Source organism: Pavona decussata, unplaced genomic scaffold (assembly GCF_977016875.1).
Source record: "Pavona decussata unplaced genomic scaffold, jaPavDecu1.1 SCAFFOLD_223, whole genome shotgun sequence".
Taxonomy (NCBI): Eukaryota; Metazoa; Cnidaria; class Anthozoa; order Scleractinia; family Agariciidae; genus Pavona; species Pavona decussata.
The window spans coordinates 3,573,590-3,592,500 of NW_028145628.1; the positions used below are offsets into that span (position 1 = coordinate 3,573,590).

Genomic DNA, 18,911 nt, shown 5'->3' on the forward strand with positions numbered 1-18,911 from the left:
GGTCCGTTACCGAGAGATGTCACATTGTAGAGGTCTCCAGAGTTTGTACAAGTTTTAGTCTAACCACACCATGCTCATTCTCTGTGTTCATAGAGTGATATCGTTAATTGCCTAGCTTCCATTACGTACGAGAGAGGTGCTCCATTTAGTCTAAACGACGGGGTAGGGCTGAGCCACACTGCACGGTAGTAAAGATTGATCTTCACCGTCGTGGCTCGTGTAAGAAATGGACGCTGCAAGACAAGCGAAGCAAGCTGAAACGCTTGCTGCGCAACTTAGACACGGATCATAAGAAAAAGGAGTTTGTTGTTGTTCTTGCTTTGAGAATGCAGTTTTCTCTGGGTTCCCGGATTTTCCTCTCTCCTCTCTATTTGAGCAGTGTTACAATATGTTGAATAATAATGTGGGTTATTTTATGTCAAGTGAACCAAGCCTTAACAAGGTGTTTAATTTATTTTATTACAAGCAAATTAATAATTAACCCTTTCACTTGAAACGACAAGCCTCGAAAAGGTCACTTGGTATTAAAACGGAAATTCTGACAATTTTAATACAGTAAAAAAGAGTGAAGAAAAATAATGAAGAAAAAATGTACTCTTATTTTACTCTCAATTACTTAATATCTGTTGGGTGCATTTAAACAAGATTGTAAGATAATGTAACGTACGTCTATTTATTTTGCTGCACAAAGAATTCTACAGTAATAAAGAGTGACGATTCACAAGGTCATAGCAAGACTGTTACTCAATAGTAGCATAACCGGCTGACCTACCATAAGGCTATCTCGCAATCTGATTGGCCATACAAGTACGTTCTCATTTTCAATAGACTACTCTGGCCTGGGAGTACGTGCAAGGAAAATGGCCGAACTCCCAAATCAACACGCCAGATGAAATAACTCATTTTACCGAATGTTGGTTTTGGTTGAATAGATCGGTCACCGTGTTATCTTAAAATAACCTCAGTTTTTTATCGACTCTGATCAGGTTATCTCTCATATCCTCACCAACTAGCAGCCGAAAGACACCTCGCGCTTGCTGTCTATGCATCAGCCAATTCCAAGAGTGCCCATGCCTGCTTCTCCTCGGGGCATTAAAATTTTTGGAAAATAAACTGGCAAATACTCCACGGCAAGGACAAACGATCTCGTCAAATGCCCCACAGAGCAGTTAAAAAGGACGTTGATTTCTTCGCTTATGAGCTTACCATTATTCTAATAAAAGCTGATTAAAAACTTGTTATTCCAATAAAGGCTTATTCAGTCAAACTACGTTCTATTTCTGAGTGCTGTGGTAGCGACCGTCCCTTCTGTGGATCTACTATCTCAGTTATGTCCTGCTCAGACTAAGTTAATCAGGAATTTATTGTCTTTGATGGTGAACATATCATTGAAACGAAGCGACAGCATTGTTAGGTGAAAATGACAAGGCCGTTAGATGCCAGGTGGTAGACTAACGCCTTACCCCCGGGAGGGGCAATGTTGAAAAATTTCCAGCTAATCATACCCGGAGGGGAGAGGGGGTGGGGCGATGGGATCTGCTAGAATTGACTTATGCATTAAGTTAACTGGAAAAATTTATTCACTTGGATTGTTTACAATCTTTATTGTCTTGGTCCCGCTTCCTTCGCTACCACGGTGAATCTATTTAGCCTTTGAGACTATGCGAAACTTTATTAACTTTATTATACGATCACAAGCATAACAATTATTAAACTATCAAGGAGAACCTTCCTGATGTGGGGTTGAAAAAAAGTATTGTTTTTTCTGGTGTTCTGTTGAATATTTCTTATGCTGTTATTAGTGATAACCTTTTTTAAGATTTGACTCAGAAATAGGACATCACATCAGTTAAACGCTAGAAGAGTATTTGACTAATTGGGGCACCACAGGGGTTATGAATGCTTGGTGAGTTCCGAAACCGTTCCTTGCTTAAGTAATGTTTAAAACACGTGCGGCGAGTTTTTTGAACGGCTTCAAAAGCATTTCTGGAAAAGCGTGTGTCAAGAGCGTTCATAGCAATACTTTTGTGAACGTTGGAAATTAACATCAGAGGAAACATTAAACCCCGCATTCTAATAAGGAGAAGGTTTTATCGAGTTTTAAAACCACTGCACGTGATGTTTTATCGACCATTTGATAGGTCAATGGGCTTATGAATTATTAATGCCTTTTGAAGTAGCATTAAGTCGAATAGGAGAGGGGAGGGGAGGGGGAATATCGTCTAAAATCTGTCGTCCTAGAGCCTTTTACCACTTTAGGTGCTTTTCTCCAGGGAGAGTACGCGGAAAAAATCGATGTGTTGTAATTTAGAATGTAGTCTTAGCCTCTAGATTTATGGATGAAATCTTAAAGTGTGGCCAGATTGAAACCAAGAGAAAATATGAAGCCACCTTCCTTTTGTGCTTTTTTTTTATTCACTTGTTAGTTCTGGCATTTATGGCTCTAAATAAATTAGGAGAGAGACCTGTTTGGTGTGGAACAGTACTTTCTAGTATTGCTCTTATAATTATGCCGTAAGATGGCATTCAATTCAACTTTTGAATGTGTGAATGAAAAAAGGTGACCTTTTAAATGAGAGCTGTTTATCAAAACTCTCCCCCAATCCTGCCTATTTTTTACAATGTTCTTGGTATCTTACATCACTGGTACTGACTGCGTAGTCATCGGATCCCATCGAAGGACAAGCGCTGTCGACGCTTAAAGTATCATCAGCTTTATTCAAAGCGGCTGGACATGGTGAAGGCCACCCCTTTGACTGCTGAAGAATACTCTTTGCCGAAACATAATGAACAAGCCTTCCTGTCGAATCACCCACCTTCTGGATGGAAGAATATACTGGATTGCTACAAGAATTATTCCTCGACGACTGTTTGGCCGCTTTCCTGTCTTTCTTCATTTCTTTTACAATTTCTATCATATCTCTCATTTCACGTTTTTTCATTTCTTTAATCAAAGGAATCTTGGTGGACATCTTAGTGTAGAAACCCTCCACCATCTCTTTCATCTCCTTTACGAGGGTACCTTTGTAAGCCGATTTAGATGAGGAAACATCCAACTTTTTAGCTGAAATGAAACATGTTACAAAATAATCAATGTTATTAAAGTACAAAGGTGAACAGAAAGGGTGACGAATGAACGGATGAATGACTCCTACTCACATGAAATGATTTATTGAAGATTCGCTTATACCAAGTATCAAGGGAACAAAAGGCAAGGTAAACGTCATATAACCACCATACTAATAACCACCAAAAACTGGTTATTTCGACCACCGTGCTAATAACCGCCAAAAACTGTTTTATTTTAACCACCGCGTAAATAACCACCAAAAACTGTTTTATTTTAACCACCGTGTAACTAACTACCAAAAACTGTTTATTTCGACCACCGTGCTAATAACCACCAAAAACTGTTTTATTTTAATTTGTACTACCGAATTTGAAGGATAAATTTTATTCTAGCCTTCTGCTTTTTGGCTTGTGTTTGCATTTGCCAACGGGCATACCAGAACGGTTTAACAGTGATGCCATAAACCCAAGAAGACAAAGTTATCACGACAAACCAGCTGAGAAACATTTCACACCTTTGTTCTTTCGTGGAGTAAATATCAAAAAGTGATAAGACAGTCCTGCTAAGAAGGCTACACCCAAAAAACCAAGCGCAGTAGTAGAGGACAGAAGAAACATCTGAGAATTGCTGTCAAAAAGTCCTGTGCTTTCTTTTATTCCTCCGTCTGATGGCTGTGGAAAACAAATCAAGTAATCGTTATCGAGGATGAGATTATTATTTTATCAAACTCATTAATAATTCTTTAAAAGAAAAAAGGGAACACTACCGTGAAGGAGGTTTTTAAACGTGATCAGTAGTATGCTAGACACCTTTTGGTCCGCTTTTATGAGGAGGAATCTCATTAATTTGAGGGGGAATAAATTAACGACGATCACGTCGTCATAGCCTGTTGTCTTGATCTCATAATTAAAATGTGGTGGACGAGACGTCAAAATCCCGAGGGACTAACGTCATCGGGAACTATGACGTCATAATCTAAAAAATAGAATAGTGACATCATCGGGTGGCGGGGTGGAGATGACGTAACCCCGGAAACAATGGCATCATAACCAAAAATATAGAATAGTGAATAGTGTCATCATATTATTTTACAAGAGGAGGAGGAGGAAACAATAGCATTGAGGAGGAGGAAGAGGAGGAGAAGGAAATATAGAAATGAGATACATTTTGTTCTGAGATGTGCGGTTGAAACGCTCTCACCCATATCGATGTATCTCATTTCTATATTCCCTCTTCCTCCTCCTCCTCCCATTGTAAAATAATACGATGACACTATTCACTAGTCATAGTTTTCGATGACTTCAGTCCCTCGGGATTACGTAAAATTACAGCTTGGAAGTTTAACTTTTGTGTTTGACTCAAACTGATCCGAGGAATAAGGCGAATGGAACAAACCAACAGAACAAAATTTTTATGTTTTGGCTGGTCATATTTCTTAACAAGCGAATTATTTAAATTTATTTCGATTATTTTTGAAGAATTGAGAAGAAGCAGTCTTATTGATACTTCACTGTTATCAAATAAAATAGAAACTAAAACGTACGTCAAGTGTCTTTGTTTTGTTTGCCACGATCTTAAAAATTTCACTAATGTGTAAGGCGATGTAATCCCTGCATCTTTGTTCCACGTTCTTTGCTGCCCCTGACAGCACCACTCCGTAGCCAAAAGGTCGGTCAAGAATCTTTTTCACGAAAACACGGTCATCAAGAAAAGTTCCCTTATTCTCTGCAGCCACGTAAGTGTCTAATAGAGCGCCGTCGATTTCTCCATCTTCCAGGGCTGTATGTATTTCATCCAAGTTGCTGTACTTTCGTTCTGCAATGGAAATTATAATCAGGTTAAGAAAGTAAGCTTTAACTGATCCACAACTGCTGCGCTCGCCAAATGGTTCCTTTGGTTTTAAAATAACTGCGAACAGTGTTTTTTTTTTTACCCCTATTGAAGTTTCAATCAACAGTAGACGACGGAAACAATACGTTGAGCACAACAACGATTGGACTGGGTATACCTTGGGGAAGGAGTTAGATGAGGTCGGAAAACTGGCCCTCAGATAGAACTCTCAGAAAAAAAGAAGAGGGACAGGCCTAAGCAGTTGTAAAGGAGTACACCTGTCAAGGAACGATAGAACATGGCACAGAACGATGCGAAAAGGACAGGAAGTATACCATAAATTTATATCAACCATTACCTGTGTTTACTTTTGCGTTCTTTAGAATCCCCAGTCTGTATTCTGTAGAGTTCTCAATAGCTCCTATCTAAAATAATAAGAAGTAAAATAATTGTAAGTTGAGAGCGAATCATTTACTTGACGCTGCACTCAACTAAATGCGAAATTGGTTTGTCTTAGTTGGGTTCAACGGAACAATTTGATTTGCCATTGATTTTGTTCTAGTATAGTTGCCTGGCTTTGTAATAAACGAGCAACTGCATTTGAAAAGAAAGGTAACAGATGTACCATACAGTTGTTTTGGCTCTTAGTACCATGGTTGGTGCAATTTCCTAAAATTCTGGTGTTTGGAACTTACCTTTGTGCCATACAGAGTGATATCCTTCTGGACAGTAACAGACGTGAGTGATGAAGCAATTGCGCCAACCAAAATGCCGATGATAACAAGACCTGTTAGCGTCCATATTATACCAAAAATGCGGCCAGCTACAGACTTGGGCGCCCTATCACCATAGCTGTTAAACAATGGAATAAGCAGGAAAAAAATAAGATTAAGAATGGCATTCCTATCGGTCTCAGTAAACATTAACTTAGTCTTCTCGGAATTTGTAATAGAATTTTGACCCCTATTCACCTATGGAAAGTAAAGCCTGTTTCTATTTTCGATTTTAATCATGCTATTTATCTATCCACGGCTGCTAGGGCAACAATGCCTCTTAAGTACGTTTATTTACTCACCCAACAGTTGTCATGGAGATGAAGGACCACCAGAATCCTTCACCAACGCCTTTCATAAAACTGGGTGGAAATTCATCAGGGTTGTGTTTAGAATCCTACCGGGAATGGTAATAATGATGGATTAGTTTGATATTAAAAAAAAATTCTTCATTCTGCGGTATGTTTCCACGACCACCACCATCAGTCAAAACTTCTACTGCTATCTTCACGTTTTGGAAATTGTTTATTAATACACGCGGTCCCAGTACCAACATCTGGCTATTAGATTGTAAATGAAACCATTAATCAAAACACGGTGAAGCATAAACATCAAGAGAACGGCTAGTAATCTAGTCAATACGGCAACAGTATATCGCTCACCCAACTATTATACTATAAAGAAGATTGAGTTTCTATCTGGTACATGAACTGCTATTTGGGACAGCTAGTTTAAAAACATGAAGGGCAGTAAAATATATCCTGCAACAGTGATCTGGAACTAAGCCATTCCCCCATCCTCCCATCACCACTTTCAGTTTAATTACTCCAAAAAATAAGCTGAATAAAGTTAACGGCAGACCCAAATGCTGACGTGAGGCATCAAAATATGATGATTTTTACTTGACTGGATGGTGGAGGATAGCTGTTGCGTCCAATGTTATGTAACTGGCCCCGTTATATTTACTTACCAAAAGCCAAACAATAAATCCAGAAATGAAAGCAAAGCAGGATGACATCACCATCAAAGGCATTGTGTCCATGACGGCTGTTATCATGTTCATAGCAGCTTGTCCAGGGGGCCTAGCAGTTGCTATGAAAGCAATTCCAGGGGACTGTACAAGGTTGATGTAAGCGTTGTCCCCCATGTATTTTGTGATGTACGGATTGCCGTAGATTGGAAAGGTAATCTGTGGAACATCATCAAAGTCGTCGAGAACTTCTAAGATGCCCCTTTTGGCTGCACGACTTCCTTTACCATTTGTTGTCGTATCGATTTTTGTGTCGCCGTAAGCGGGACAAAACCCGCAAGCTGTATGTATCATTTCTGTAACAATCCCGCTAAAAAGTCCTTCCATTTTATTGTTCTTGTCCACCTTAAGATATGGAGTTGTTGACCAGTAGTTTGTGTAAAGGACTGGCGGACAACGGCAGCTTTCTGGTGATAAAAGATAAAATGGAATGATCAGCTTTGTACACTATTTCCAATCGGTCCGACAGACTGAAGAAGAAGAATAGGAAGAAGAAGAAGAAGAAGAAGAAGAAGAAAAAGAAGAATCACGAGGCTACCATTTTCTACCTTCTTTTCGGCCTATTAAGTGAAAGTTGCTTGTACGCTGAGAACTTACCAGCATACACATATTCACTATAAGGTCCCACTCCTTTCTGTGTAAACGCGGCCATCTTGATCCTGTAAGTCGAGTAAGTTTGAACCTGAAGACGCGTAGAAAGCTTATTTGGTTCCACAATCAAGGTTTCTTCCTGTGTGTCAAACACTGCTCTCTCGGCGGTCCGAATTCTTTGATATTTAATGGAATAGCCCATTAAGAGTCCCCTAACATGCCCTTGAGTAACTTGTCTCCAGTTGACAATTATGTCTGATGCGGAAGTAAGGTTCAGAGCTGTCAAACGCTGAGGTGGCTTGTCGGGAACTTAAAAAAAGAAACACTCTGGATAACACTGTTAATCTCAGAAACGAACTTGGGTATTACCAATTTTGCTCATTACTGAACTACAGAGGTTAAGTATCTATGCATCTATATAGACCTTTTGAACGAAACGGGACTTAGTTCAAATGCGAACTTTACTTATTTTGTAAACCCTTCAGTAACTTTCAAAATATGTTCTAGAAAGCAAAGTTAACTTAGGTAACTAAATTGCCAAATGTAATCAAGGACGTTCACTTTGCTGATAGATATCGCCAAGCTCTCAAAAGACACGATGCCGTACGATGAATGTAGTAACCAAAACTTTTATTCTCATGTACTCACCATCACCCCACGTGTAAGAAATTGCAGCATATTCTTTGCCACAGCCTTTGGATGTCTTAGCGCAGACCACCACCTTGTATCTCGTGAAATAGTGTAGATCCTTTAAAGTTAAAGTATGGTTGTTTGGATCCAATGTCTTCGTCTCCCAAACCGGCGCAGACCCGTCATCTTTTGCATATCTGACCTCGTACCCTAAAAGTACTCCATGTACGAAATCTTGATGGATTGGTTCCCAGGACACATCAATTGTGCTAGAACTCGTTGACTGGACAATGGTGTTTGGCGGAGTCTGACTTGGGACTGATGAAGTGCCAAGAATAAATAAAGAAGGTTGATGTTTGGTCTTAAACAAGAGATCTGACAAGACCAGTTCACCATGTATGTTTTTGAATAACGTCTTCTATCTAGAAATGGTTGCTGTTTAGTCAATAAATGCCTTATAATCTATTAAGCCAAAAGAAAAACTTTGCGTTTACAACACGACTTAGCTGGCTAGCCACGTACCAAATTTTACACCCAAGTTAATTTGTCGATTTTTTTGTGCCTGTTGCCCTGACATAAGGTTATTACTAATCCTATTAATCGGGAATTCCAGCCAAAAAACTTTGAATTGTACAGAGTTTCACAAGGTAAAGAGTTTTGTGCCTTCCTTCTTTCTTTAAACCTCCTTCGATCGCGATTGAGTCGATTGAAAATTATCCGTAAGTGAGAATATTTCACGATGCGTCTGAGAATCAAGGATGAGACATCCGAAAAGAGATAACTTGCAAGGTAGCTAGGAAGAGGTTTGGTGCAAACTCCTTATCATTTTAAGGTTTTACTTAAGTTCGTATCACCTTGATTCGAACAGGCATAAATTAATTATTACCAGTACATAGTCATGTCTGGATTCTAGTGATGAAGTGACGACATTAATTTCTTCAGTTATCAACATTGATGGGATGCTATTAAAATTACATTTACCACTAAAGTGCACACGAAAACACAGTTTTGAATAAAATTTGCAGATATGTCTTTGGGGTGGACAGGGTGCAGAGCAGAAAGCAATTCGCAGTAAGTGCGACATTTTTAAATGCTAGTTAACGTTGGAAACGAGTTCAGAATGAATTTGCCATGATGAACTTAAAAAAATTGTGACGTTTTGTAAAGATTTGGTTGAAATTTGGAAAAAAATAGAAAAAAAATGCGACTGCCTTTATAAAAACTGTATGGCGTGAGAGCAGCGGTAACCGCTGGCCTTACATTTCTTTGTAGAAATTGTGAAATTCAGACGTCTCTATTTCCTCGAGTTTGAAGTCGATTTCTGCGAAATTCCACTTTCAGCAAAACGATAACAAAACCAGACCATAACAAACTTACTTCTGAACTGGATTTTTTTAATTAATTCCCTGTTTAAAGATGCCACACTAACCGCAAATTCTGCTATTGTCTTGGGCAAGAGCGTATTGCAATAGGAGATACGAGTGCTTCAAGCATAGCTTATCTCATGACGCCTCGGATTAAATTCATTGAAGGCTTACCATCTTCCTGGGTTCTTAAAGAGACTGGCTTGCTTGAAACTCCGTTTCCGTTATTCGTAAAGCCATAAACACGAACTGTGTAGTTTGTAAACTTCTCCAGATCCTCTAAGGTTACTTCAAGAGGTGTGGGAGGCACAGATTTTAATAAATCCACTTCAAACTTGTCTTTGATTTTCTTGTACACAATTCCGTAACCCAGAAGGGTGGCTGCATTTAACTGTGTAACAATTGTCCATTTCAGGAAGATAGTCGTTGATGTGGGACTGGCAGCATTCAGTATTACAGGCGCTTCACTTGGTACTGCAAATAATAAGACAGAAATGAGATCGTAAAGTGCCTGTATTCAAAAACATTTAGGCCAGGAAAGTGTACTTTCACAATGAACTAAACATTTGGGGATGGTACATCTTTCGTTGTTACTATTATAATAATTGGCGCCAGCATCGTCATCATCAATAAATCATCACCATCACCATATCTATCCCCATCTTCATCTTCATCACCATTGCCATTGTCATCTCCATCTCCACCTTCATCGCCATCGCCATTACCATCACCATCGTCATCGTCATCGCCATTCTCCATCTCCATGCATCTCCATCTCAATGTCCTTCTCCATTACAATCGCCCTCGACATCCCCTTTCTCCATCTCCACCACCATCGTCATCACCATCGCCATCGCCATTCTCCATCTCCATGCATCTCCATCTTAATGTCCATCTCTATTACCATCGCCATCGACATCCCCATTTTCCATCTCCACCACCATCATCATCACCATTGCCATCACCATTCTCCATCTCCATCACCATCTCCATATCCATCTCGATCTCTATTCTCCACCTTCATCAAAATTGACATCACTATCGCCATCGCTATCACCATCACCATTAATATCACTATTGTCATTGCCATCGTTGCTTTTGGCCAAATGAAATATTTTTCTAAATTCCTTATGGGGACTAATAAAACAGAACCACCAAGTTGGTTAGTAAGTCGAGTGGAGCCAAAACGAAAAGAAAGAAAGCACCTAATTGAAGGAAATGAAAAACGTAACAAGATAAAAAAAGAACAGAGATATAAATACCACGAACAACCGATGATCCAGTGTACAGATCTAGTATCTAGAGATTCATACTCCCAGCCAGCTTCACATGAATCCGCGAGCTTTATCAACTTCTGTCTCTTGTGCAAAAGCGAATTGGCCTGTTCTGTTAATTGTGCCATCTTCTTGTGGTCTTCACGACGTTTTCTTCTTTGATTTTACCGACCTCAGCGTAAAATACGAATTGTTTCCGACCGCCTCTAACTTAAACTTTTCCGCCTTTAGATCTTTTTTTTTTTGTCTCGAGTTCCTTTCCTTTTTTTGTCTAAGCGGTTGCCTAAATGCCTAAAGAGCGAAAATATTTCGTCAGCTCCTTGGGAAATGGGTTAAGTCGATGTCGAATCTTCTAAAGCGGGGCTGTCGCGTGAACTTCCTGCAGAAGCTGACTCGTGATGAATTTCCCCAGTCTTATCTAACGTAACTTTCCAAAAACGAACAACAGAAATAAACTGTAGAAAAGCCCTACTGGCGGTGCGAGAAGTGAAAGTTGCGCACTATACGAACCACTATATACAAGCACATGTTATGACACCTAGCGTGCCTTGTGGATCACATTAGGTAGAAAAATCAGGTATACCTCACATATATTAGGTAACAGTGACGCACATAAGGTAACATAGCGAACAAAGTGTTAAACACTGCCGTTCGGTAAACAGTTACTGCAGAAAATACATTTTTCTTGCGTACCCTTAGTGCTTGAAATGCTCACTAATGTTGCTGGACTGCCGGCTAATGTTTCTTCAACGATTTGATCTTGCAACGCAACAATCTGTAGCGAGTCTATTGCCATGTAACTGACGTTAAAGCTGGCGATAACGCTTCCTTGCCTGGAAAAACAAATGTAAGCCAAACCTAAGACAACAGGCACCATCATGATATTAAAGTACAATATACAATACAATACAATATCTATTTTGCCATATACAACATTTACAGATGGAAAAAAATGAAGAAAATTGATGCAAGAAAATAAATGGCGAGAAAACCTGAAAGAAACCACGAGGTTTATGACAAGTCAGGATTCCTCACTTAAAATAACTAATCTTATAATAGAATTACAATATGGACTTATGGTAATTAACTTTGACCGAGCACACGTACACACACACGCACACACACATATTAAATAAGTTAGTTAAGAATTACAGCCTTACAGAAATTAATACCTAGAGAGAAGAAATTCTTTAAGCTTTCTTTTAAAAGAAGCGGAGGAGGGAGAACTAGTTAATGGTTTTAACCATTTTAAAAGTCCGCAGACAAAGAAACAGTACCGTAACAAGTATCGACAATTTCGCGCAAAGACATCTATTTTCGACAACGCTCGGTTTAAATGAGAATACATTATTATACGGCAACAATTGGAATGTTTATTGCGCGATGTTCTATCAAAACTAACACCTCTGTTCTGTGCCGCACGCACAACCATAAAAGACGTTTTATGGTTTTATCGTAATTGGGCGTGGTATTTTTGCTGTAAAATTCGACTACACTGGCGACGCAACTTTCCACACCACACTCCCCTAATGCAGCTAATTTGTCACTTCAACAATTTCCAATAATCATCACCTCATCTTCGCCAAATCTCGACACAAGTCCCTCAGCGCACCAAACTACAAAAGACTTTTGTTTACAAGTGAGGTGACGAATTTGATCCGATATAATGGACCATTTTTTGATACAACTGTTGTTTCTCAGACCTACTAATAACGCTTGCTGAAACAGCAAAGGGGATAAAATGGAAAACTGTTAGTAGACCTTACTAACTTAACTTACTAACTAACCGTGTCCTGTCAAGCACCGTAGGTATTAACAGATTGAATGCTCCATTTATACATGTTTTAAGTCCATGACATAGCATGACAGATGACAGAGCAAACAAGACCAAAAGGAACGACTCAAAGTCTTCTTGTAACCACATTACTTTCCTACCACTTTCCAAGGTGAGCAGGTGGCTATTTGCAGCAATTATATTAAGTTGTCATGTAGTAAGTTAATAGAGAAAACATTGAGATTTTGAAGTTGTTTGAAGTTCTCGGAAAAGCCATATACGTAGATTAGAAACGGAAATTTACCTGAACCACAACAAGACGACAACCACTTGTTCAGATCTTTCGCTGTAAAATACTTTCACCTGTTATTTAAAATAACAAAAAGAATTTGCAACTAGGAAGACTGAAGGGTCTGACATGGCAGCTACTGAGAAAAACAGACTTCTGTTATGGGTTCTTTAAGTTCTTTTAACAATTTAATTAAACAGTTGCCCTCGCTGGTTGACAGTAACTGCTCATCGTCGTTGTTGTTTCGACAATCGTCGTGATGGTCAAAGCCAGTCTCAGCTGTCAGTGTTATCTTGGCATCATCTAAAATCCTCACATTCGACCACTGCAGAGATGCATCAACACTTCAGCCCCTCCATCTCCCCCCCCCCCCCCCCCCTTATCAGTGGTGGTTCTCCGCTGTAAAAAAGGCTTGTTAATCGTAATCGCGCGACCTTCAAAGCAACGTTGCTTGAGGGGGGAGGAAAGAGTGAAGGCTAGCTACTCTCCAAACGAAATTTTTCCTTGAGGGAGGTTGGAATCTATGAACCCATTTCGCTTTTTTCTCAACTAGCCTTGAATGGAACAACTCATGAACAGGCTTAGCGCTCTTCCAAAACGAAAATCGGCAAATTTGAAAACTGCAAGTTAGGATAACTTTTTCAAGTTGTTCTCCATTCCGATCCAGTTCACTTGTGACAACAGACAATCATTGACGGTTGGTAATTTAAAACAAAACTGTAGACCATTGGTTTTAGGTTTCTGTAGATAGAAAAACATTTGTTGGGTTTTTGAAGTACCACCGAATCTTCGTGACACTCCCGCGTTAATCTTCAAACCATCTTCAGTTATTTTAATATTTATCCTCCTTCACCTTATCTAAAAGATACTCACATCGTCAACAATTTGGTCTGCCAACTGTCTGTATCTTGGGCTATTCTTGTTCAAGAAGGTGCCATGCCAGGTTTTTCCAGTGAACTTTACTTCATAATTTACAACTTCAGCTAAGTTAAGACAAAAAAGGAAAAATTACTAAACGTTTCCTGGAATTAATTATCAAGCCACAGGGAGCGCTAAATCTATCTCCAGGTTAATTATATACACACCTGGACATGGGTCAGGGTTACAAGGTTCACTCTCGGTTGCTGAACCCTCGCAGTTTTTCCCGCCATTAGCTGGTTCAGGATTGTTACAAAGTCGCTTCCTAGTTTTGGTTCCTTGATTACACGGCTTGTTACAGTTTGGCCATGAGGTCCAGCTGCTCCAGTTTCCATGAACTTAAACAAAGTTGAAAAAATGAAAAAAAATATTGTCAGTTCTCAAGTGCCAATGAGACCAGACTTAATTATTTCATCTTTAAACATTCTACAATTTGAATTTTATCATATTTTTGCATTTCCTGTTTTTTGTCTAACATTTTTCTTACTATTATCTCTGAATCCTAGTTTTACATCTAAGGTTAATCATAATGTTTATTTTTATTTGCTGTTTGTCTCGAGAATCTCTCTAAAACAACTTGACGATGATAAAACGTTCCTCAATTGTGTAACCACCTGAAGTTAGCGACCACTTTTCAAAATACCGATTATTATTATTATTATTATTATTATTATTATTATTATTATTATTATTATTACTATTGTTGTTATTATTATAACACCGACGATTATCACGTGCGCATGTTTTTCACGACAAAGGCAAACGTCTAGTCATACCGACCTTTTCTTCTCCTACCCGACCCCTCTTCCATGTTTTCTTTCAGTAAGATCGAGATGTATTAAAGCTACCTATCTGCCTGCCTAACGTTATGGCGGAGACCAGGCCAGCTTTTCCCGAGGGAGACGTCATACTATAAAAGCCTGAGCAAAGCCAAGGTGAACATCATCGTTAAGGTGGCCGAATACAGTTTTTAAGTGTACAGGTGTTAGAAGACGTTATTTTGAAACTATGTACTTCTGGACGCCCAAAATTGGTATGGTGTAAGACTAACTAAGAAAGAATGTATTTTCGTACGTCTTGTTGAGCTAAGTACCGTTTCCATGGCAACGCAGCGAACTATTAAACGTCCATAAATAGTAGGTTTCCTTTATTTTTAGAAAATGTACTCATTAGATTTTCTCCATTTTTTGTATTCAGGAAAACTCACAAAACGCTGACACAGTTGCGCTATTTTCAAGTAATTTTAACATAGAGATCTCCTGTAAATATTGATTTTGCATTTTAATGTTTTGTGAAGATACCCTCTGTTAGATTTAGGTTTCTCTTTGTAGGCGACTTACGCTTTTAGGGAACTATTTTCTAATGAGCGGTTCCTTAGAAAACAGTTCATTTCCACGAAAACAACCAGTCGCAATTTTTTGGTCAAATGCGCATGCGTGGCTTTAATTGAGTTTCATGGCAAAGATGAAAAGCATGCACAAGGTCTTGGGGAATTACCTTTTGCTCGGAAAGAAAAGAAAAAAGAGTCCAGAAACGAGAAACTTAGTTATTTAGGATCAAAACTTAACTTTATTATCCATTTCATGTGAAATTGAGGGATCACTTTATCGACCACCGTATTTGCGTACCACAACCCTAGCGCGCGCTTAATAGCATCACTAACAGAACCTGTAAAGCGCACGCAAACTGTGTTTGGCCACCTTAAATGGCCGACATTTGCATAAATGAATTTATACGGACGACGTCCACCATGATAAAAAATTTGCTCACATTGCATTTGGCCAGTTCACGTTGTTATTTTACAGAAACGACAAAAACAATTGAGCGTGCGCAAAACTATTCCCCTTAGTCCATAAATCCTTCTGTTTTGTGATTTTCTCTTCGCTGACTTAGCTTTCTACTTAGCTTCCTACCTGGTGGAGTGCTTGACACAGCCGTTTGCGTTGGTGACACAGAGGAAGGCTGGGGTGACTGTGATGTTGCTTGCACATTTGCTGAAGGAGAGGGGGATGGTGTAGGTACAACAGCTGCGGTTTTAAGAGACAAAAATGATTAGATGGCCAGAAAATACTTCAAAAAAAAGTAGGAAAAATCATGAAGTAAACTAAAAGAGCGAGGGAAAGCATCGTTGTAATTTTTATCCAAACATAGCGGGAAATGATGTTTTAATGTAGTATTGAAAAGAAAAAAACTTGCGGCGTTTGGCTTTGCAAAAGGTGTTCACTGCGACTTCGAGGTGAGCGCTTAACACTGTTCAGCATCGAGGAAGGATAGGTGGCTTTTCCTTACATTTATCCGCTATCTGTTTGGTATGCGCTATCTGTTTGGTATGACAGTTAATTGTTCATGCGTCATGAATTTTCAATGGCGGCAAGAAATCGGCAGGCATGTTTTACGACATTTTTATTTGTAGTGTATGATCGTTAATTCTTCATTTTTATGCCATTTTTGCTTTACTTTATTGGTTTTCATTACTTTGGAGTCAATTGAACAGTTATCTGAGATTTTGGAGAAATCTAGAAATCCAATATGGCAGATTCAAGATGGCGGTTGTGGAGAGCCAATGACGTATTTGCCACGTGATATTTCAATACCAACGATGACAGCTGCAAAATAATAGATGTGGGAATCCCTGAAGATAGGGAGAAAAAGTGAAACAGGATGAAAAACGAGAAAAACACCAAGACCTGGCCGGAGCGATCCAAAGAATTTAGTGCCTAAGGACATGGGTGATATCTGTCATAAGGAACCAAGATCGAAGGTTTAAAGAAAACCTGAATGCCATTGGAGTGAACGCCAATTGGGCTAATTCAGAAGTAAGCGATGTTGAGATCAGCTAGAACTGTTAGGAAATTTCTTGAATAAGTAACACCAACACCAGATTTGTTATTGTGAAAATCCCAAATGATAAAAATACGCAACAAAATAAAGTCATTTTAAAACAGACCACTCAATGGATGGTGACCGTTCAATACAGTTCCAGATAATACTGGTATATACGTATTTATTTATGTTTTATGTAGAGAGGGTAAAAGAAACAAAGGAAAGAATAAATATATAACAACTCACGTGGAATGTGATACACCTCCACTCTCAAACAGTTCCAAATATGTTGCTTGATTGGTCGCACAGAAATGTGTCTTGTTGACACTGGCACTGGTAAAATGTGTTTATAAGGTGTATTGCCATCTCCTGCCCTGTGAAATGCCTTTAAGACAAAAAATTCATCGATAATGACAATCAATGTTCAAGTACAATCTTGTTGTGCCACGCCCTGCAGGCCACAAGTATGTGGTATGAAATTGTATGGTGTGGTATGGTACCGTATGGTACGGTATGGTAAGGTATAGTACGGTACAGCACAGTATGGTATGGTACGGTACGCTACGGAAGGGTACGTACGGTATGGTAAGGTATGGTATGGTACGGCATGGTATGGTACGGTATGGTACGGCATGGTATGGTGTGGCATCAGGCAAGGTGCGGTATGGTATGGTGTTTTATGGTATGGAATGGTGCGGTACCATATGGTATGGTATGATATGGTGCGGTACGATATAGTATGGTATGATAGCGCACACACCTTTCGATTTTTTTTTTTTTGCCACCACACAAGTTCAGGACGCTTTCAACCTTGTAACCCAAGTAACATGCAGGACGCGTACCACATATCTACTTAGAAAATGATCTAGCTTGCCACAATTCCACCAGAATTTCGGTGATTAAAGCAACTAAGCGCGGGACAGAGGGTCATGGCTTCGATTCCTGTCCCGGATCTCTGAGATCGCAAATATTATTTACTTACTTATAATTTTGAACAATAAAACCCACAGATCAGCTTCGAGAAGAAGATCAACCAGGAAGAAAGAGAGGGATTCTCAGGGGTATCTTACCATAACGGATCCATTTCTGTCCAAATAAGATCTCCAAGCCCCAGACTGGTGGTAGTTTAGCGTGAACTCCTCAACCCAGGCAACATTAGACACAGATCCTTGAGTGGCAAGTCCGCATATTTTATATGTCTTTCTGAGATCAATCCCCAGCCGATCATGCCCGTTAGGTGTGCTTGCACACCAACCATTCCCTCTGGTATCGTTTAGTCGACCGTATCTGGCACGGGAGTATGAACTTTTGACTGATGTGGCATCAAAATAGTTGTCATGGATAATACTCCTATTAGCAACACCAACAGCGTTTTTGAAGCAAGCATTGTCTGTGTGGAAACAATTTTGCTATATTGAGTTTCTTTACTGTTTTTTTAAAGTGCTACTGCGACGAAAATTGAAAATTTTTTTAACGAGATTTTTGGGCTTCAAGGTAATAGTTAGACCTTACATTGTAAGAAAAAATATAATTCAGACCAATCTGACAAAAGTATACTTTTAAAAGGCTGCCCGAAAGTACGTAATATGCGTCCGCCATTACTCAAACGGCAACTACTTGAGCCGACAAATTTTGCGCAGCGGCTTCCCTCTCGTGACGTCATCTTTTTATATTCGCGGCATCGAAAAGCGAGATAAAGCAGTCGAAATTCTTAAGTTTTCCCCTAATTTTACCGAATATGACTCTGATTTAAGTTCTAACGCGAGTAGTACTTTTGAAGACAATAGGGATGATTCTCAGTGAAGTGAGGGGAGAAGATGACGCCACATTCTGCTCGACCCAACTCTCCGTGTGGTTCGCGGACATTTTTGAATTGAGTAATGGCGGCAAAACGAAGGTGGAAATTACCCTTTAAATAATCGAGCTTCCCATTGGAATTAAAACTTGAAATTTGGCATAGGTAGTACTTTCCTTCTACGCTTTTCAATGCTGAAGATGAAGGGAAAGGTAAAATTTTGATCGCAGTAACACTTTAATTACTATTTTTTAGCATTTTAGTTTAGTCATCACATTAGCGCGAATAACTTCTTATGCCATCACAATGAAATACAATGCAATACAATTAAATTCAATACGGATTTAGAATTAAGTGCGGAATTAAGTAGAATTAAGGAAGGCTTATACCCCTTATTAACCGAGTTCGAGGTCCGTACCGTAAGTTACGGACTGAGTTTTTATCGGCGTTGATTTGTGCTAGGGCCACAAATCAACGGGGAAAAGTTAATCGAGGGTCCGTAAGTTACAGTAGGGACCGAGAAAACGAGGTTAGTAAGTTATTTATTAAATCTTTAAGGTTAATCGGGGGCGCGGGAAAGGAAACTAGTTGAAGTTTTGCGGCCCGTACAGTGAAATATGGGCCCGCAAATTGATCAATCCCACTACGCGTACTAACTGAGAGATATAATACAATTAAATGCAATGCATACAATACAGTATAATGCACACAGTACTGTAATGTAAAGTAGAGTAAAGCAAAGTTTAGTGA

General features: G+C 39.3%; 1 protein-coding gene across 1 annotated transcript in view; it reads right to left on the bottom strand.

The window, feature by feature from the left end:
• Positions 1–2,592: 2,592 nt before the first annotated feature.
• Positions 2,593–18,911, bottom strand: part of LOC146459230 (uncharacterized) — a 21,312-nt gene continuing 4,993 nt past the window's right edge. Inside the window, exons 5-21 of the mRNA XM_085089743.1 lie at positions 17,437–17,756; positions 16,613–16,751; positions 15,457–15,570; positions 13,711–13,881; positions 13,499–13,608; positions 12,641–12,699; positions 11,256–11,395; positions 9,463–9,762; positions 7,943–8,242; positions 7,301–7,603; positions 6,644–7,110; positions 5,976–6,070; positions 5,596–5,752; positions 5,259–5,325; positions 4,614–4,885; positions 3,585–3,741; positions 2,593–3,064 (exon numbers count right to left, since the gene is read on the bottom strand). Coding sequence (XP_084945869.1) covers positions 2,610–3,064; positions 3,585–3,741; positions 4,614–4,885; positions 5,259–5,325; positions 5,596–5,752; positions 5,976–6,070; positions 6,644–7,110; positions 7,301–7,603; positions 7,943–8,242; positions 9,463–9,762; positions 11,256–11,395; positions 12,641–12,699; positions 13,499–13,608; positions 13,711–13,881; positions 15,457–15,570; positions 16,613–16,751; positions 17,437–17,756 — 3,626 coding nt within the window. The 3' untranslated portion in view covers positions 2,593–2,609. The remainder of the gene's footprint in view (positions 3,065–3,584; positions 3,742–4,613; positions 4,886–5,258; positions 5,326–5,595; positions 5,753–5,975; positions 6,071–6,643; positions 7,111–7,300; positions 7,604–7,942; positions 8,243–9,462; positions 9,763–11,255; positions 11,396–12,640; positions 12,700–13,498; positions 13,609–13,710; positions 13,882–15,456; positions 15,571–16,612; positions 16,752–17,436; positions 17,757–18,911) is intronic.